This window comes from Ambystoma mexicanum, chromosome 7q (genome assembly GCF_040938575.1).
Source record: "Ambystoma mexicanum isolate Mex_15411 chromosome 7q, UKY_AmexF1_1, whole genome shotgun sequence".
NCBI classification, from domain to species: Eukaryota; Metazoa; Chordata; class Amphibia; order Caudata; family Ambystomatidae; genus Ambystoma; species Ambystoma mexicanum.
This window is the reverse complement of record NC_090941.1, coordinates 653,203,150-653,218,024: the sequence shown is the minus strand read 5'-3', so window position 1 is coordinate 653,218,024 and position 14,875 is coordinate 653,203,150. Positions and strand designations below refer to the sequence as shown.

At 46.6% G+C, this 14,875-nt stretch overlaps 1 protein-coding gene across 1 annotated transcript in view; it reads left to right on the top strand.

The window, feature by feature from the left end:
* Positions 1–14,875, top strand: part of MTUS2 (microtubule associated scaffold protein 2) — a 1,571,269-nt gene that overhangs the window by 1,522,046 nt on the left and 34,348 nt on the right. The window contains exons 12-13 of the mRNA XM_069639493.1: positions 358–456; positions 7,151–7,270. Coding sequence (XP_069495594.1) covers positions 358–456; positions 7,151–7,270 — 219 coding nt within the window. The remainder of the gene's footprint in view (positions 1–357; positions 457–7,150; positions 7,271–14,875) is intronic.

Below are 14,875 nucleotides of genomic sequence, written 5' to 3'. Positions count from 1 at the left end.
AAACCAGTGATCTAAGGTGGTCTCACATGGGGTAATCAATGCAAGTTCTGAGTCTTAGAGAGTAATATGACGTTTAGTATCAGGTTAGAAGACAGTGGACTGCTGTCAGGGAATGTGTTTGGCTGCAGGTCTGCCTGTGTCTCTAGGCCCAGAATTGCTTGGTGACCTGAAGCAATGGATGCTGGCATCCTCACCCCATTTATGTGAAATGCCTTAATAGCTGAGTAGGTCATTTGGAAGCTTCCTGTCCAACCGCAGGTGCGCGTTTGTACATGCCCGCTGGCAGAGAGGGCTGTTCACGCCACAGTACTGTACATGAGCATTGACGTTGTTCTTCTTGTCTGTTGTTCCTGGTAGGATCAGGTGGACACCCTAACATTCCAAAGCCATTCTCTGAGGGACAGAGCAAAGCGATTTGAGGAAGCCTTACGGAAGAGCACTGATGAGCAATTCCAGGTAAATAAACTCATTTATTTAGCTAACACCTTAATAATGCATGCCTTCTTTCAATGCAAATGCATGCCTTCTTCCAATGCAGTACTGTACAGCATGCATTTCAATCGTCCTACTCAGCAAAACCGCCTGTAATGCTTGCCATCATTTACTTTTTTGCTTTCTGATGGCTTTAGGAATATGAAAATCTTCAAATCAATGCAAGGGAACACGGAAGCTATGTTCCCTCTAAAATTGGCAACGTTTGTCCTATTCCCGCAAAGTGGAATTACTCACAGTTAGAGATGATGTGTTCACATGCCCGTTGTCAGGCTCACCTAATACTCAGGGAAATAAAGCCATTAGAAGCCCCCTATGGTCCAAGTCTACAGGAGAATCAGATCATTAGCCAAGCAACTTTTGCTGCTGGTCTGGCCTCTAACATGAAGCATAAGAAGTAGAGATGCTTGGGCACTAGGCTTTTTGACTCAACTTACGCAGCACTGAGATATGTCTTGTGTGTTCTTATAGTTTTTGCAGCAACGTCACGGGAAGAGGAGGTATTGCCCATACCTCGTGCATGAACTTGGACGTAGTTTGGCCCGGATACATTGCACTTAAAACATTACTATTCACATTCTGGTTTCCAGTGGATTACTTCTAATATATGTGCACGAGTTAAGTGGTCATACAACACGTGTTTCGACCTCTCCATGGTCTTTATCAAGGCTGAATAGACACATTTGAACAATGTGTGCAACATGTTGTGATACATTGTGTCACTCGTTATTAATTCCAGCCAGTGTTTTGTATAGTTTAAAAGCATGGTTACAGTCATTGCATTTTCTATTATTTACTGGGTGACAGTGATTATATGCATCATTGTTAGAACAGTGGAGGAGGAGCGATGAGAGGGAAGAAAGAAGGCAAGGGGCCTCATTACGACCCGGGCGGTAAGGGAATACTGGTACCGGTAAGGGCACTGGTGCCGTTAATCCCTTACCGCCCTATTCCGAGGTCCCTTTGCGGGTCCTCCCTTAACGCCTGGTTTTACCAGGCATTAAGGACGGGACCCGCAAAGGGACTTTGGAGCTAATAACGGTACCACAATTAGCGGTACCGTTATTAGCGCCTTCCCCATTCCCATTGAGCCCTATCGGGGCTCGAATGGGGAAGGGCCATGGTGAATGGGGAATTACCGTCCCGCCAACCTTGGAATAGGGCGGTAATTGCTCCATTCACCATGGTGGAATCGGTAAGGTTTTGGAGGCAACCATGGCGCAAATAGCACCATGGTTACCGCCTAGGTCGTAATGAGGCCCAATATATTTAGTTAGAGGGTGCGTTCAGTTCTGTCCTGCTTGCTTACTTGGATATCATCCCGGGTGGCCAATAAACCAAAAGATTTGAGGAGAATTGCGGGTCAGCATTGTATAGGGGGTCAGGGCCATGGTGCTGGATGTGGTGGTGGGGTGGTCATCTGGCAGCAGGGTGGATTGGATTGGTATGATTTGACCGTGGCATAATTGTTTGCGGCGGAATTGACCGAAGTCAATTTCGCTACAAACCCAATTTTGCCACTGCCAAAATCAACACATCCATGCCCTCCTCACACCCCCCAATACATTCCCACCATACCCCCACTTACCTTTCAGGGTCCGCTTTCATTTTGACCCTGCGGCGTCAGTTCCGTCTTTGCAATGCGGGTCAGAACTGACACTGCAGGGTCCCTTTCTCATTTTCCTTTTTTTTATTCCCTCGCTTCCAATGTCCCGAAGCAGGGGAACACCACCGAAACCCCATTATAGCGAGCAAGGGGAGCAGGGAACACCCCTGCAACATCCGTCCCCCTTGTTCATTATAATGGAACTATATGGCCTAGTTGACCGAATTTTTGGTTGTACGATCATTTTGTACAGCCTAAATTCGGTCAACCAGGCCATACAGTAAAATATTTGCAGCATGTCCCTGGATAAAGACTGGAGCTGTGAGTGGTTACGCATTGAGGAAGGTCCATTGGTGGTCATTGACGCATCTTAGCAATTGTCATTGATGCCCATTTATAATTACATGTTTTATATAAAATATATATGTTTTTGCCGATTGTGATTGTAATCTATGCGAGGGGACCATTTCCTGAATACTTGGGGCCATCAATGGAGCTGGTTGATTGATTGTTTCCAGGAATACTGTCCTGGTGTTTCTATCTCTTGAAAGTAAGATGGAGGCTCCAGAAGTGCAACACTACCCCATACCGTACGGGTAATTGTGTGACAAGAACATGTCACCAAAAGGCAAGAAGCAACGCCAGAACACTCAGCGGAGCTCTGCCCTCGGTGCCCAGAGAAGGGCTACACAGATTTCCATGCTACACTTGGCAAATGGTTGGCATGAAATGGAGCAGAAACACACTCTCCTTCTAGGCCCACATTTTAAAATAACTGTGGGCCCAATTTGGAACTGCACTTGCAGTCCTGCCGTTCAGAAATTACGGATGTCGGAAGCCGTAGGTCTTGTTTCTGTCCATGAATGATCGGTCCACCTCATACATAGCAGCCTACGCTGCACTCACATCTCAAATCCAGTATCTGCTGGTAAGCCGCAGATGGGTGATTGAATTCTTAGGTGATTAGTTCTGCCGTCATGAGATTTTGATGTGACGTTATTGACTTTAAGGAGTTACACATTCATGTCCTGAATGATCCCATAGCGCGGGGCAGGTTATGAATCAGAATCTTATACTTGACAGTACAAGAAAAGAAAAAACAAAACCAACAAATGGAAGACCATGGTTAAAAGAGGTAACCAAGAGTCCATGAGTGATCCTTGCGGGGCTAGGTATCACCAACAGAGTGGGGGGAGACTTGCAGAGTACATCCCGTCTTGTCAGTGAATGGCAAGCCTCCCGCAAAACAAATGTACAATAGAACAAGAAAGTTGAGGTGGGGCCTAGAGGAAGGAAGGGCTATGTAAAACTATAGAGGTCTTCACTAGGCCCAGATATTGTCAACCAACTCCTATGAGAGCTGTGGTGTCAGAGTGACTCACAGTTGTTCAAAAGAGTTTAAAACTAAAATTATTATCAGGTTGTTATCAAATTCAATGACAAAACCAGTATTTTAGGGTCTGTTGGGCTGTGGAAAGACTAGCTGCCAGGCCACAGTCTGGCTGCAAGAGGCTCAAAAAGATGTGAAAGATCTAGTGCGGCACAGTTCGGGCAGGGAAGGGTCCACCATCTTGCCAAAACTCATGCCTCCCTCACCAGTCAAGTGACCAGCAATGTACACTTGCCCTGCAAGAGCATTGTACACAGCAGCAAAGCAAAGTCCTCCTTTATTGGTGGGTCCACAATTCTGCTCCTCGTCCACCCACAATGCCACTCTCGCCAGCGTCCTCGCAGACCTGCCCACTCAACGCGTCGCCCCAGCCACTAGCGGTTTCCAGTGCAACCCTGGTCCTCATCACACTCTGCTGACAAGCTGATCATGCTGCGGGGTACCCTGCCAACTCCACTCCACACTGCCATCAGGCCCAGATGCCGCAAAACCTGTGTTGACACTTCCGTCCCCACTGACACCCACCTCCAACTCATCTACTTAAGAGTAGATGGTTTGTTTCCAACTATGTACTGAAAAACTATGTCATCTGAGAACAATTGTAAAGTTTTTAATCCATGGAATCATTTTGCTGTTTATCAAATGAACATTAGACTCTCCTATGGGTTCGTTATCTGGGAACCATTGCTAAACTGCTCATCTGTGAATGCAATGTCAATGCTTTTCAGGAGAGGTTTTGTGTTGTTTGTAGGTGATAACGCACACAGTGGGTGACTAGAACTGCCAGTGCTGCAGGAGCGTGGGACATAGGTTGACAAGAAATCTATAGGTTTTGATCCTGTTCAGATACCTTGTGCCGAGATATCTTCTGTGAAAAGTCCAAATCCCAGAAGTGTCATCACAGCCTTACATTCTTACTAAGTCAATTGGTCAATACAATGAGGGCTATTCCATTGGGCAATAATCATTATTGCAGTGCTTGAAAGGAGAGAACCCAGCATCAAGCATTATATGGAAGCCAGATCTTATTTATGGAGTTCCCCTTAGATGGCCATCTTGCACACCACCTGAAAAGAAATATGAGTATCAAAGGGTGCCTATACTCTCCTTAGATCAGTATTTCAAGAGCTGTAAGAGGTTTCTACAGAGATTGACTACAAATGAATTTGCTCACTAGAGTTATGACTATCGTAAAAATGGCAATAATGTGCGTCATTTGACATACAGGCTAGCCATTCTGTTCATCCACTAGAAATGGAAATATAAATGCTTGTGTCATACTCTGGCCATACCGTACATTGATTCACTAGAATTACAAGTGCCATGGATGTCCATATTATACCTGTCTTGACTAGAGTTCTGAGTGCCCTAGATTCCCATTCTGCGCAATGGTTGACTAGCATTATGGGTGTAATAGATACCAAAACTGTGCACTGGCTGACCAAAATTACTAGTGACATAATGCCCATTATGCATATAGGTTGCGAAGGATTACATGTGCCATAGATGCTATATTGCATGTAGGTTGACGAGAATTACAAGTCTCATAGATGCCCTTACTGCACGAAGGTTGATGAAAATCATGTGGGTCAAAGATGCCCATGCTGCAGGTAGGTTGATGAAAATGATGTGGGTCAAAGATGCCCATGCTGCACGTAGGTTGATGAAAATGATGTGGGTCAAAGATGCCCATACTGCACGAAGGTTGATGAGAATTACGTGGGTCAAAGATGCCCATACTGCAGGTAGGTTGATGAAAATGATGTGGGTCAAAGATGCCCATACTGCAGGTAGGTTGATGAAAATTACGTGGGTCAAAGATGCCCATACTTCAGGTAGGTTGATGAAAATGATGTGGGTCAAAGATGCCCATGCTGCAGGTAGGCTGATGAAAATGATGTGGGTCAAAGATGCCCATGCTGCAGGTAGGCTGATGAAAATGATGTGGGTCAAAGATGCCCATGCTGCAGGTAGGTTGATGAGAATGATGTGGGTCGAAGATGCCCATACTGCAGGTAGGTTGATGAAAATGATGTGGGTCAAAGATGCCCATGCTGCAGGTAGGCTGATGAAAATGATGTGGGTCAAAGATGCCCATGCTGCAGGTAGGTTGATGAAAATGATGTGGGTCAAAGATGCCCATGCTGCAGGTAGGCTGATGAAAATGATGTGGGTCAAAGATGCCCATGCTGCAGGTAGGCTGATGAAAATGATGTGGGTCAAAGATGCCCATGCTGCAGGTAGGCTGATGAAAATGATGTGGGTCAAAGATGCCCATGCTGCAGGTAGGCTGATGAAAATGATGTGGGTCAAAGATGCCCATGCTGCAGGTAGGCTGATGAAAATGATGTGGGTCAAAGATGCCCATACTGCACGAAGGTTGATGAAAATTATGTGGGTCAAAGATGCCCATACTGCAGGTAGGTTGATGAACATGATGTGGGTCAAAGATGCCCATACTGCAGGTAGGCTGATGAAAATGATGTGGGTCAAAGATGCCCATGCTGCAGGTAGGTTGATGAAAATGATGTGGGTCAAAGATGCCCATACTGCACGAAGGTTGATGAAAATTATGTGGGTCAAAGATGCCCATACTGCAGGTAGGTTGATGAACATGATGTGGGTCAAAGATGCCCATACTGCAGGTAGGCTGATGAAAATGATGTGGGTCAAAGATGCCCATGCTGCAGGTAGGTTGATGAAAATGATGTGGGTCAAAGATGCCCATGCTGCAGGTAGGCTGATGAAAATGATGTGGGTCAAAGATGCCCATGCTGCAGGTAGGCTGATGAAAATGATGTGGGTCAAAGATGCCCATGCTGCAGGTAGGCTGATGAAAATGATGTGGGTCAAAGATGCCCATGCTGCAGGTAGGCTGATGAAAATGATGTGGGTCAAAGATGCCCATGCTGCAGGTAGGCTGATGAAAATGATGTGGGTCAAAGATGCCCATACTGCACGAAGGTTGATGAAAATTATGTGGGTCAAAGATGCCCATACTGCAGGTAGGTTGATGAACATGTGGGTCAAAGATGCCCATACTGCAGGTAGGCTGATGAAAATGATGTGGGTCAAAGATGCCCATGCTGCAGGTAGGTTGATGAAAATGATGTGGGTCAAAGATGCCCATACTGCACGAAGGTTGATGAAAATTATGTGGGTCAAAGATGCCCATACTGCAGGTAGGTTGATGAACATGATGTGGGTCAAAGATGCCCATGCTGCAGGTAGGTTGATGAAAATGATGTGGGTCAAAGATGCCCATAATGCATGTAGGTTGATGAAAATGATGTGGGTCAAAGATGCCTATAATGCATGTAGGTTGGTGAGAATTGCGTGCGTCATAGATGTTCATAATGCATGTAGCTTGAATAGATTTACAAGTGTCATATAGTGACCATTCTGTACGTTGGTTAACTATATCACAAATGTATAGAAAGGCAGTGCATTGGTTAAGAATGCAGAAACTGTGCTAACTATTATTATTATTATTGTTATGGTGTTTATTGAGCACGGACCTAGCTTCCAGAAGCAACAGAGCACTTTATTCAGTTTGCACGGTTCCTAGTGATACACAGTTGTGCTTGTTTACCATGCCGAGGCATTCACCAATATGTTCGGCGAACCAAAATAAGAGACATCTCTCTATCCATTCCCCTCAGGTTGCTTTGGCACCATTTCAGCACTTAGAGGAAGATCTGACCAGTTTAAAGCAAGTTTTGGAAATGAAAAACCAACAGATCCATCAACAGGAAAAGAAGATTATGGAGCTGGAGAAATTGGTAAGTGGCTGTACACATTTTATCTTCAGTTCCAGGCCAAAGTGAGTGTGCCCTTGCAATCATTTCTTTCTCGCCTCCATGAAGTTGAATGTTTAATCAAGCAGAAGATGGCTGTAAATGCCAGGACACGCCCGCCTTACACATCTTACAATAGGCTACCATTTCACCCTGATTCCACCGCTTACCTTTCTGCCACCATTAGTCCCTCTCTAAACTCTCTGTAACCGACCAAGTTCCATTTCTTGCCTGCTCCTGTTTCTCCTGTGCGCCTCGGTCTGTTCTCCCATCCTGTTGTGCCACCTCCTTGCATTGTCCGCCCCTTTGTGCCACACAGCTGACACGCCGCAGAATGCAGCCCCACCTGAAACTACTAATAGTGATAGTGCGCTTCCAAGAAGGCTGTAAACTACCTGTTAAACAGCTTGGCACCGCTGGTAGGATCCTCACGTTCCTCAAGACAGTAGCCCATTTCCAGTCGTACAGTCTGCCTGGAACAGCATGATTGCTTAATTAGCACATATGTTCCATTATACACCTCCTCTTCGCTTATCAGAATGCGTCTAATGCAGTCTGTACTCTCTAGGATAGACCCAATTCCAAGAATTCTGGATTTAGCAACAGCCTGAATCATTCACTGTCCATTTTATGTTGCTCAGCTCCATGTACTACAAGGCTTGATGGATATTGATCACTTGGGATAGTGACCTATCCCCGAATTATAGCTATCAGGTTCATCTGGGGCAATAATTTATAGACAGGTCATTATTCTGCATTAACACAGAGGCAGGCCATCTTCCTCCCACCCTATCCTTCCCTCCAGTGACCGTTCCCTACCCCCACCCACTTACCGGATTCCTTCAGTAGCAGCACAGCTGCTTCCAGTGCTCTGCATTCCTGCCGGCCGTCATGGAAATGGAAGAGGGGCTATGCATGGAGCCCTACCTTCCATCGCCACGGCGGGGAGGGAACTTTTCTGTGGGCAATGGCCGGTTCTGGGACTCACCTTTGGTGCTGGCATGCCTTCCACCTCCTTTGTTCTAGCTACAGTGGCTCCGCAGCTGCTGGTTTCCTCTGGGCTGCTCTACCGACATGGGCCATGCTGTTGAAAGCAAGCGTCCCCAACCAGCACGATCCTCCCCGCAATGAGAGACAATGACGGACTCTCCCAAAATGGGAATAAGGCCAAGACAGAGTGCGGGTGAGCGTAAGTGGGAGTTTATCAATCAGAATTGGGCATGCAAAGAACTCTGCAAACTCCGAGAGCGCTCTGTCTGACAATAGCAAAGACAGGCGTATATATTTACAAAAAAAGTCATCAAAACCTACATACTATAGGGGGCACAAGTTCATTGGGATTGGGTGGCGACGACTAACTATAGGTGCTGCTGTGGTGTGGTTGGTCTTGGCTGGAGGACGTCACTGGTCACCCTCGTGGGTTGGGCTGGGCCTGGCAGGTCGGCTTGAGTTCATCCGGGCAGTGTTGGTGTGCCGAGGCGGCCTGTGGCAGAGATGAATGCCTTTTCTGACTTACTTGCCCTCTGCCATGCACACTGCAGTCATTCAGTCATTTACAGTTCTATTCTCTTTAGTAAATCTTACAATAGGTTAATGCAACACAGGAGGAATGCACCTTGTGAGGGGTCTGGAGATAATATATCGTGGCCTGGTTACTCGTGATCTGTTGACCGGGACCGTAGGTCGAGGGGCTAAGCTTCGGGGACTGGGCGGGTGGTACAGGTCTTTCTGTCTTGTTAGAAGTGGTTATGGATGTTTCGCTGTGTGTTGTCAAAGTGTTGGGTGTCCTGATTGCACAGGGCCATAAGTCTGAGACAGTCCGGTGGGTTGTGGGGTTTACGAGGGGGCGCTTGAGTTTAAACTAAGGTTTACTGCTGTGCTGTAAATAATGCAGGTGGCTGGCCGCGGCCTTGGGTGCTGTAGTGGGGCTACAAGTCTTTGAAGCGGCTCCAGTCGGGTCGGGGGAGGCGTGATAACGCAGAGCGGGGCTTTGTTCTCATGTCTTGGCAGCCTTCTGAGGGAGGGAGGGGGATACATCGAGACCTTGTACGCTTTCACAAAGGTATCTCCCTCATGTGTTGCCGAATATAAGTAAAGACATCGCAAACATTTGAATACTTTCTATAATACTTATTTAAAATCACTTCAAAACATGCATTTAACCTTTGCTGGGTGCGTTTCGATTATACCCAGTTCAAGCATCATATTTGTACATTATACTCTAGCAGCTACAGTGTTTCAGTTACATGCATATACATTCGCAATAAATGAGGTAGTGGTTAGATCAGTGAAGTACATAGAAAACGACCCGCCACTGTACGTGACGGTGGTGGCATATGAGGGGCCCAGACATTCACACATGATAAGTGCACTCTCGCGCATTCTTTAATGAGTTCATAGTATTATTGCATCCGCTTTCTCGTGTACCCTAGCAGCATTAGCTTTAGTTATGGCGCGAAACCACGTGAGGTAGGCTGCCCAGTGATACACGCAACGAACAGATCCCTGGAGCGTTCCTTTATCATTGGCATCCACCTGCAATGGTGCAAGCTCGCCATAGCTTATATCATGGGAGCATACTCTCTCATTTTAATACCTTCTACAGGCGTTTGTATTTAGTGGAAGAAAGAAATAATGCAAGAGGTCTTGACATTAATACATAAAGACTGTCTGCCATCTGATGACCATATTACTGTTCTTTTCATTTCCCAGGCCTGCTGGCCGGGTCATGCTAGGAGCGATGATACACTGCGGGAGGTGAACTGATACAATGTTAGTGTATTACGCTAGCTCATGTCCGTCTTGTTCGTGGGAACGTGCTCGCAGCGGATCTGCCAGGGTGCTGCGGCAACAGGGATGTTCTCCAAGGGTGGGGGCCGCGCTACAGTGCGCTGAGCTCACACCATCTTTACCGGGCAAAGAATGGTTTTTGGGCCTAGCTAAATTTGTGTTGTAATCAATACATATGGGCATTCGATATGAGTGGGCAATGTCTCCAGTGGGTGAGCCCTCCACCACCTGGGCCCGGGTGGCATGAGGGAACGCCCAATGGGCCATGGCCCTCACCTGGGGAAGGAATGCAGGCGAGAGGGGTCTCCTGGACCAGCCCTCCCCTACATTTCCCCCCTTTCGTTACTTAAGTAACGAATTCTTTAACTCCTCTATCCTCCTACACTCTGCTTCGTCCATCACCGCCTCATCCCATGCAGGAGTTCCTTTGATAGGCATCCATGCTCTGCACACCCCCCTTAAACTCTCACCTCTCCTGGCGTATTCATCTGGAGTACACGTAAGATATATGCACCCACCATCTCCTTCCAAATCTACCCACACTTCCTCGTACCATTCTAGTATGCGGGGCTCTTTGATGGTGGTGTGCCAAAGCTTATCTACAATATCCTTGTCGTGGTACATGGGCACCAGTTGGTACCTGGGTGTGTTGTCTACCCCTGTTTGTACTTGTGCTTCTTGCACCGTTTTTATTGTACCGTGTGAGTTGCCCATTGTCACCATCATCATTGCACCATTTGGTACTGCGCTAGCACAGACTCGAAGACCCACCTGGCATAGGCAGAAAATCAAAAGGAGGAACACCACAGATGGCATCAAAAATTTCATCGTTGTTCCAAGCCATGAGGGGACCCAGGAGAAGAGGTTATCGAACCATGTACTATCTTCTGCTCCGCCTTCCATCTTCATTTTTTCTCCTAGGTTGTGGACTGCTTCGATCACATGGGACAGGGAGCCGTTCTCTGCGTCTTCAGAAGGTACGAAAGTGCAGCAGGCACTTCCTATTTTTCGGCAAACACCGCCGTCCATCGCCGTCAACAGGTCCAGGACATACCTGTTTTGCATGGTCATCAGTCGCAAGGCTCTTAGTTCGACCTTTATTATGTTAAAACCTTCTTCAGTGTCGTTCGCCAGCTGAATTAATTCCCAGCGGGTTATCTGGAGCCATTTTGCGTTAGCCCTTGCTTGGACACTTGATACGAGCGAGGCAAAAAACGTTTCTGCTGAGCTGAATAATCGATATTTGTCAGGGATCTGGGCCAATAGTTCTGATGATGCCTTTGATATATAGTTTGAAGCTCGTCTGTTGCGGGTCAGCACCTCTTCCTTGCTTCCAGAAGACAGGACATACATTTGTGGTTCTGCAGTTGGTTGGGCCACACTCTGTTGTGTGCGTTCCTGTGTCCTTTTGCTTCCATCGATGTGGCTTTCTGGTATCACCATCAGAGCTGAGTGCAGAGTGGCCATTGAGCAGCTGCCACTCCACGACGGGGGGAGGTGTAGGTATGCCTGGTTTCCACATACCCAATACGTGTCCATAAGGGCCGCAGTCCCTTTTCTTAGGTCTGGGATAGTGAGGGTCTTGTTGCACTTCTTGTTCGTCCCCATGGACGTTTTCCCCTCTCCTTTGAAACATAGTTCATAGTCTATTTCATTCTGCAACTTGAAAGGCTTTTCGATGGGCGTAACCCAGGTTAGTTTTGAAATGTGTTCTCTCCATACGGGTGTGCATGTTTCTGCTATCCATTGCAATTTCTCCGGTGCCACACCCCTCAGTGCTTCAGCTTTACACATTACTTCTTCATTCTTCCACTTGTTATCAGAAAAAAGTGTCCCTTCGATTGCAAAAAATGGTTCTTTCAGACATACAACCCCTGACGGTTTTGGGTAGCACGTTTTCTCGTTCTGCAGCATTTGGAAAGTCACTTCATGTGCCTGGAAGGTGTTCTTAATTCTGCATAACGTGAGATGAAGGAGACATTGGGCATCTATAATCGGCAACTCTTTGGGTAACAATACTTTGGGTGTACCTGATGCGTGAGGGATGAGGGAGCAAACATAACAGCTCTCGTTTGTTGTTTGTTTAGCTGTGGCACTCATGTCTGCATACCACTTATTTGTTTGGTGGGGGTGTCGTTGGTCTTCCATCTTATCTAGACCTAGCCCATAGTACTCATCATACTTCCTCCTTCCTGCTTCCCTCTTCCGTCTATTGTTCTTATTCCTCATATTTTTCCTGATTCCCTGGGCAAGAGACAAACTAGACCCCCCTTTCTCATTCCCGCCCCCCTTCACCCAGTCATCATATAATATTTCATGTGTTTCTCTCATTCTTTGATTCTCTATGGCCGTGGGGGCAGGTTGGCTGGTGGGGGTATTATACAACCAGGATATGGCAGAGGGATTCCGGTCGTTTAAGCTGTGAGCATTGTAATTAGACATCTTAGGTGGGGACAGTGTGTTTTGTCTCTCACCCTTTGGCCCTCCATCGTGTGAGATGACAACATTGGGTGACGTAGTATAGTAGCCCCACACAAGTTTAGTTCCATTCCATATCAAAAAATCACCTTCCCTTGTAGCTGCATTGACACTTGCAGTTGTATTGGTCCCAGTAGTTGTGTTACTCCCTCCCCCCTCGTTCATCTCGATAGAGATGAACGCTATGAACCAGTATGTAACCAGACCAAATAATAATGTAAAAAACAATATAATGCACGCAGATAGTCCACATTCATACGAATATATACATTTCACAGTTAACCATTCTCTAATTCTAGTAAATCTATCCGTTGCAGGCCGCCCGTTAGATGCCATGGAAGCTCCTGTTTTAAGATATAAAAGTGCATTGAGTGCATACATGTAAACATTTTGTTGGCACCATCAGTGCCAATATACATGTGACAGGGAATGGAAGCGGGTGGGGATACGGGGAGGGGTATTCACAGACAAGGGTGTATACAAGCTCATAATTTGGCGTTCCATTTAATATATGTATATATATATATATATTCACACTCAACAAGATGAAAGTTAAAAACAAAATTTTCCCCCTTTTTTTTTTTATCAGTTGTGCATTTCTTCAAATTCAGTACCAGCACATACACGCAAGTTCATATTCAGTCATTCTGTTCAGTTGCAGCGTTTGCTGTTGTCTGTGCCTCCCCATCTAGCTCCTCTTGTACGTTGCTATATGCCTTCCGTACATCGGTCAAGTGCACCCAGTACCTCAACCCTTTGACCTTTACCGCCGTAGGCGTGCAAAATATTACTTCATATGGGCCATGGAATCGTGGTGCATTCCACCGACGCACAAAACTTCTGACATATATCCAGTCGCCTGGCATTAGTTGTAGTTGTTGCTCTGGCTCCGTGACAGCGCCTGTTACATTTCCCTCTTCTCTAGTGAAGGGTGGGCCCAATTGCTTTGCTATCACGCGCGCTGCCCTTGTCAGTTTCTTTAAATAGTCTGTGAACTCATCTCCCAATATCGCGGCGCTTCTGTGAGCGTCTGAGTGTTCGCGCAGTGGTGAATGTGCTGTGTTCATCCGTCTCCCGGTCACGATCTCGTGCGGGGACAAATGGTGGTCTTTGCTTGGCTGGTTTCGTAACTCAAATAGCGCAAGCGGTAGGCAGTAAATCCAATTCTTTTTCAATGAGAAGCATAGTTTTGATAACCTTCCCTTCAACAATCCGTTCATCTTTTCCACTACGCCATTACTTTGAGGATGATAAATTGAGCATAATTTATGTTTTATTCCCAACAATGTAGTCACTTCCTTAAAAAGCTCATTCACAAAATGAGTGCCATTGTCTGAGCGGATGACGTCACAAATTCCCCAGCGCGGGAATACCTCCCTTACTAGGAACTTGGCGGCGCTCTTGGCATCGGGTCGCGCGCAGGGTCCTGCTTCCACCCACCTTGAAAATGGGCACACGACCACAATCATGTACCGTGCACCATTACACCTTTCCCCCATATCTGCGTAATCTATGTGTAGTTCCTTGAATGGGCCAATGGGTTTAGGGATTGTTCCCCGGAGAGTGCGTAATGTCATCCCTGAATTGTATATTTGGCATGTTGTACATTCCATTGCCAATCGAGACACATGCTCCTGGAGACAGGGCACGAACCATTCTTCCTGTATTTCTGCTGCGATGTGTTGTTTGGTGTTATGTGCAGGGAAGTGTAGCTGTTGAAATGCAATCTCTAGTAGCTCAATTGGCATTACCACCTTCCCCGAGTTATTTTGCCTCCACAGCAGGTCTGTTCCTGACTTGCTGCACCCTCGCTTTGTCCACAATAGTTTTTCCTCTGCACTGGCTCCTTCCTGCAATTCTATTATTTGTGGTATGGGCATGACATTATATCCCTCTGGGGGCTCTTCGTTTGTTTTGTCCTTAAGCATGTATTCACCTGTGTCATTTTTCTGAAAATAGGAAGCCTCCTTCGCGGCAGCGTCCGCTGCCGTGTTCCCTAAAGACACAACATCTGTGTTGGACGTATGTGCTTGGCATTTTACTATTGCTACTGCAGTGGGGTTTTGCAGGGCCTCAATTAACTCTTTTAACAATTCTGCATGCTGTACAGGTGTACCATCTGCCCTCCTAAAGCCCCTCCGCCCCCATCTTGCTAGGCCTCCATGTACTGTCGTTGTCATGTAAGCTGAGTCTGAGTATATCGTCACTGCACAACCCTTTGCTGCATGTAGTGCTTCTATGAGTGCAATCAGTTCTGCTGCCTGCGCGGAGTAATGTGATGGGAGACGATATTGTACCAGTGTTTCATACTCACCGTCTTCT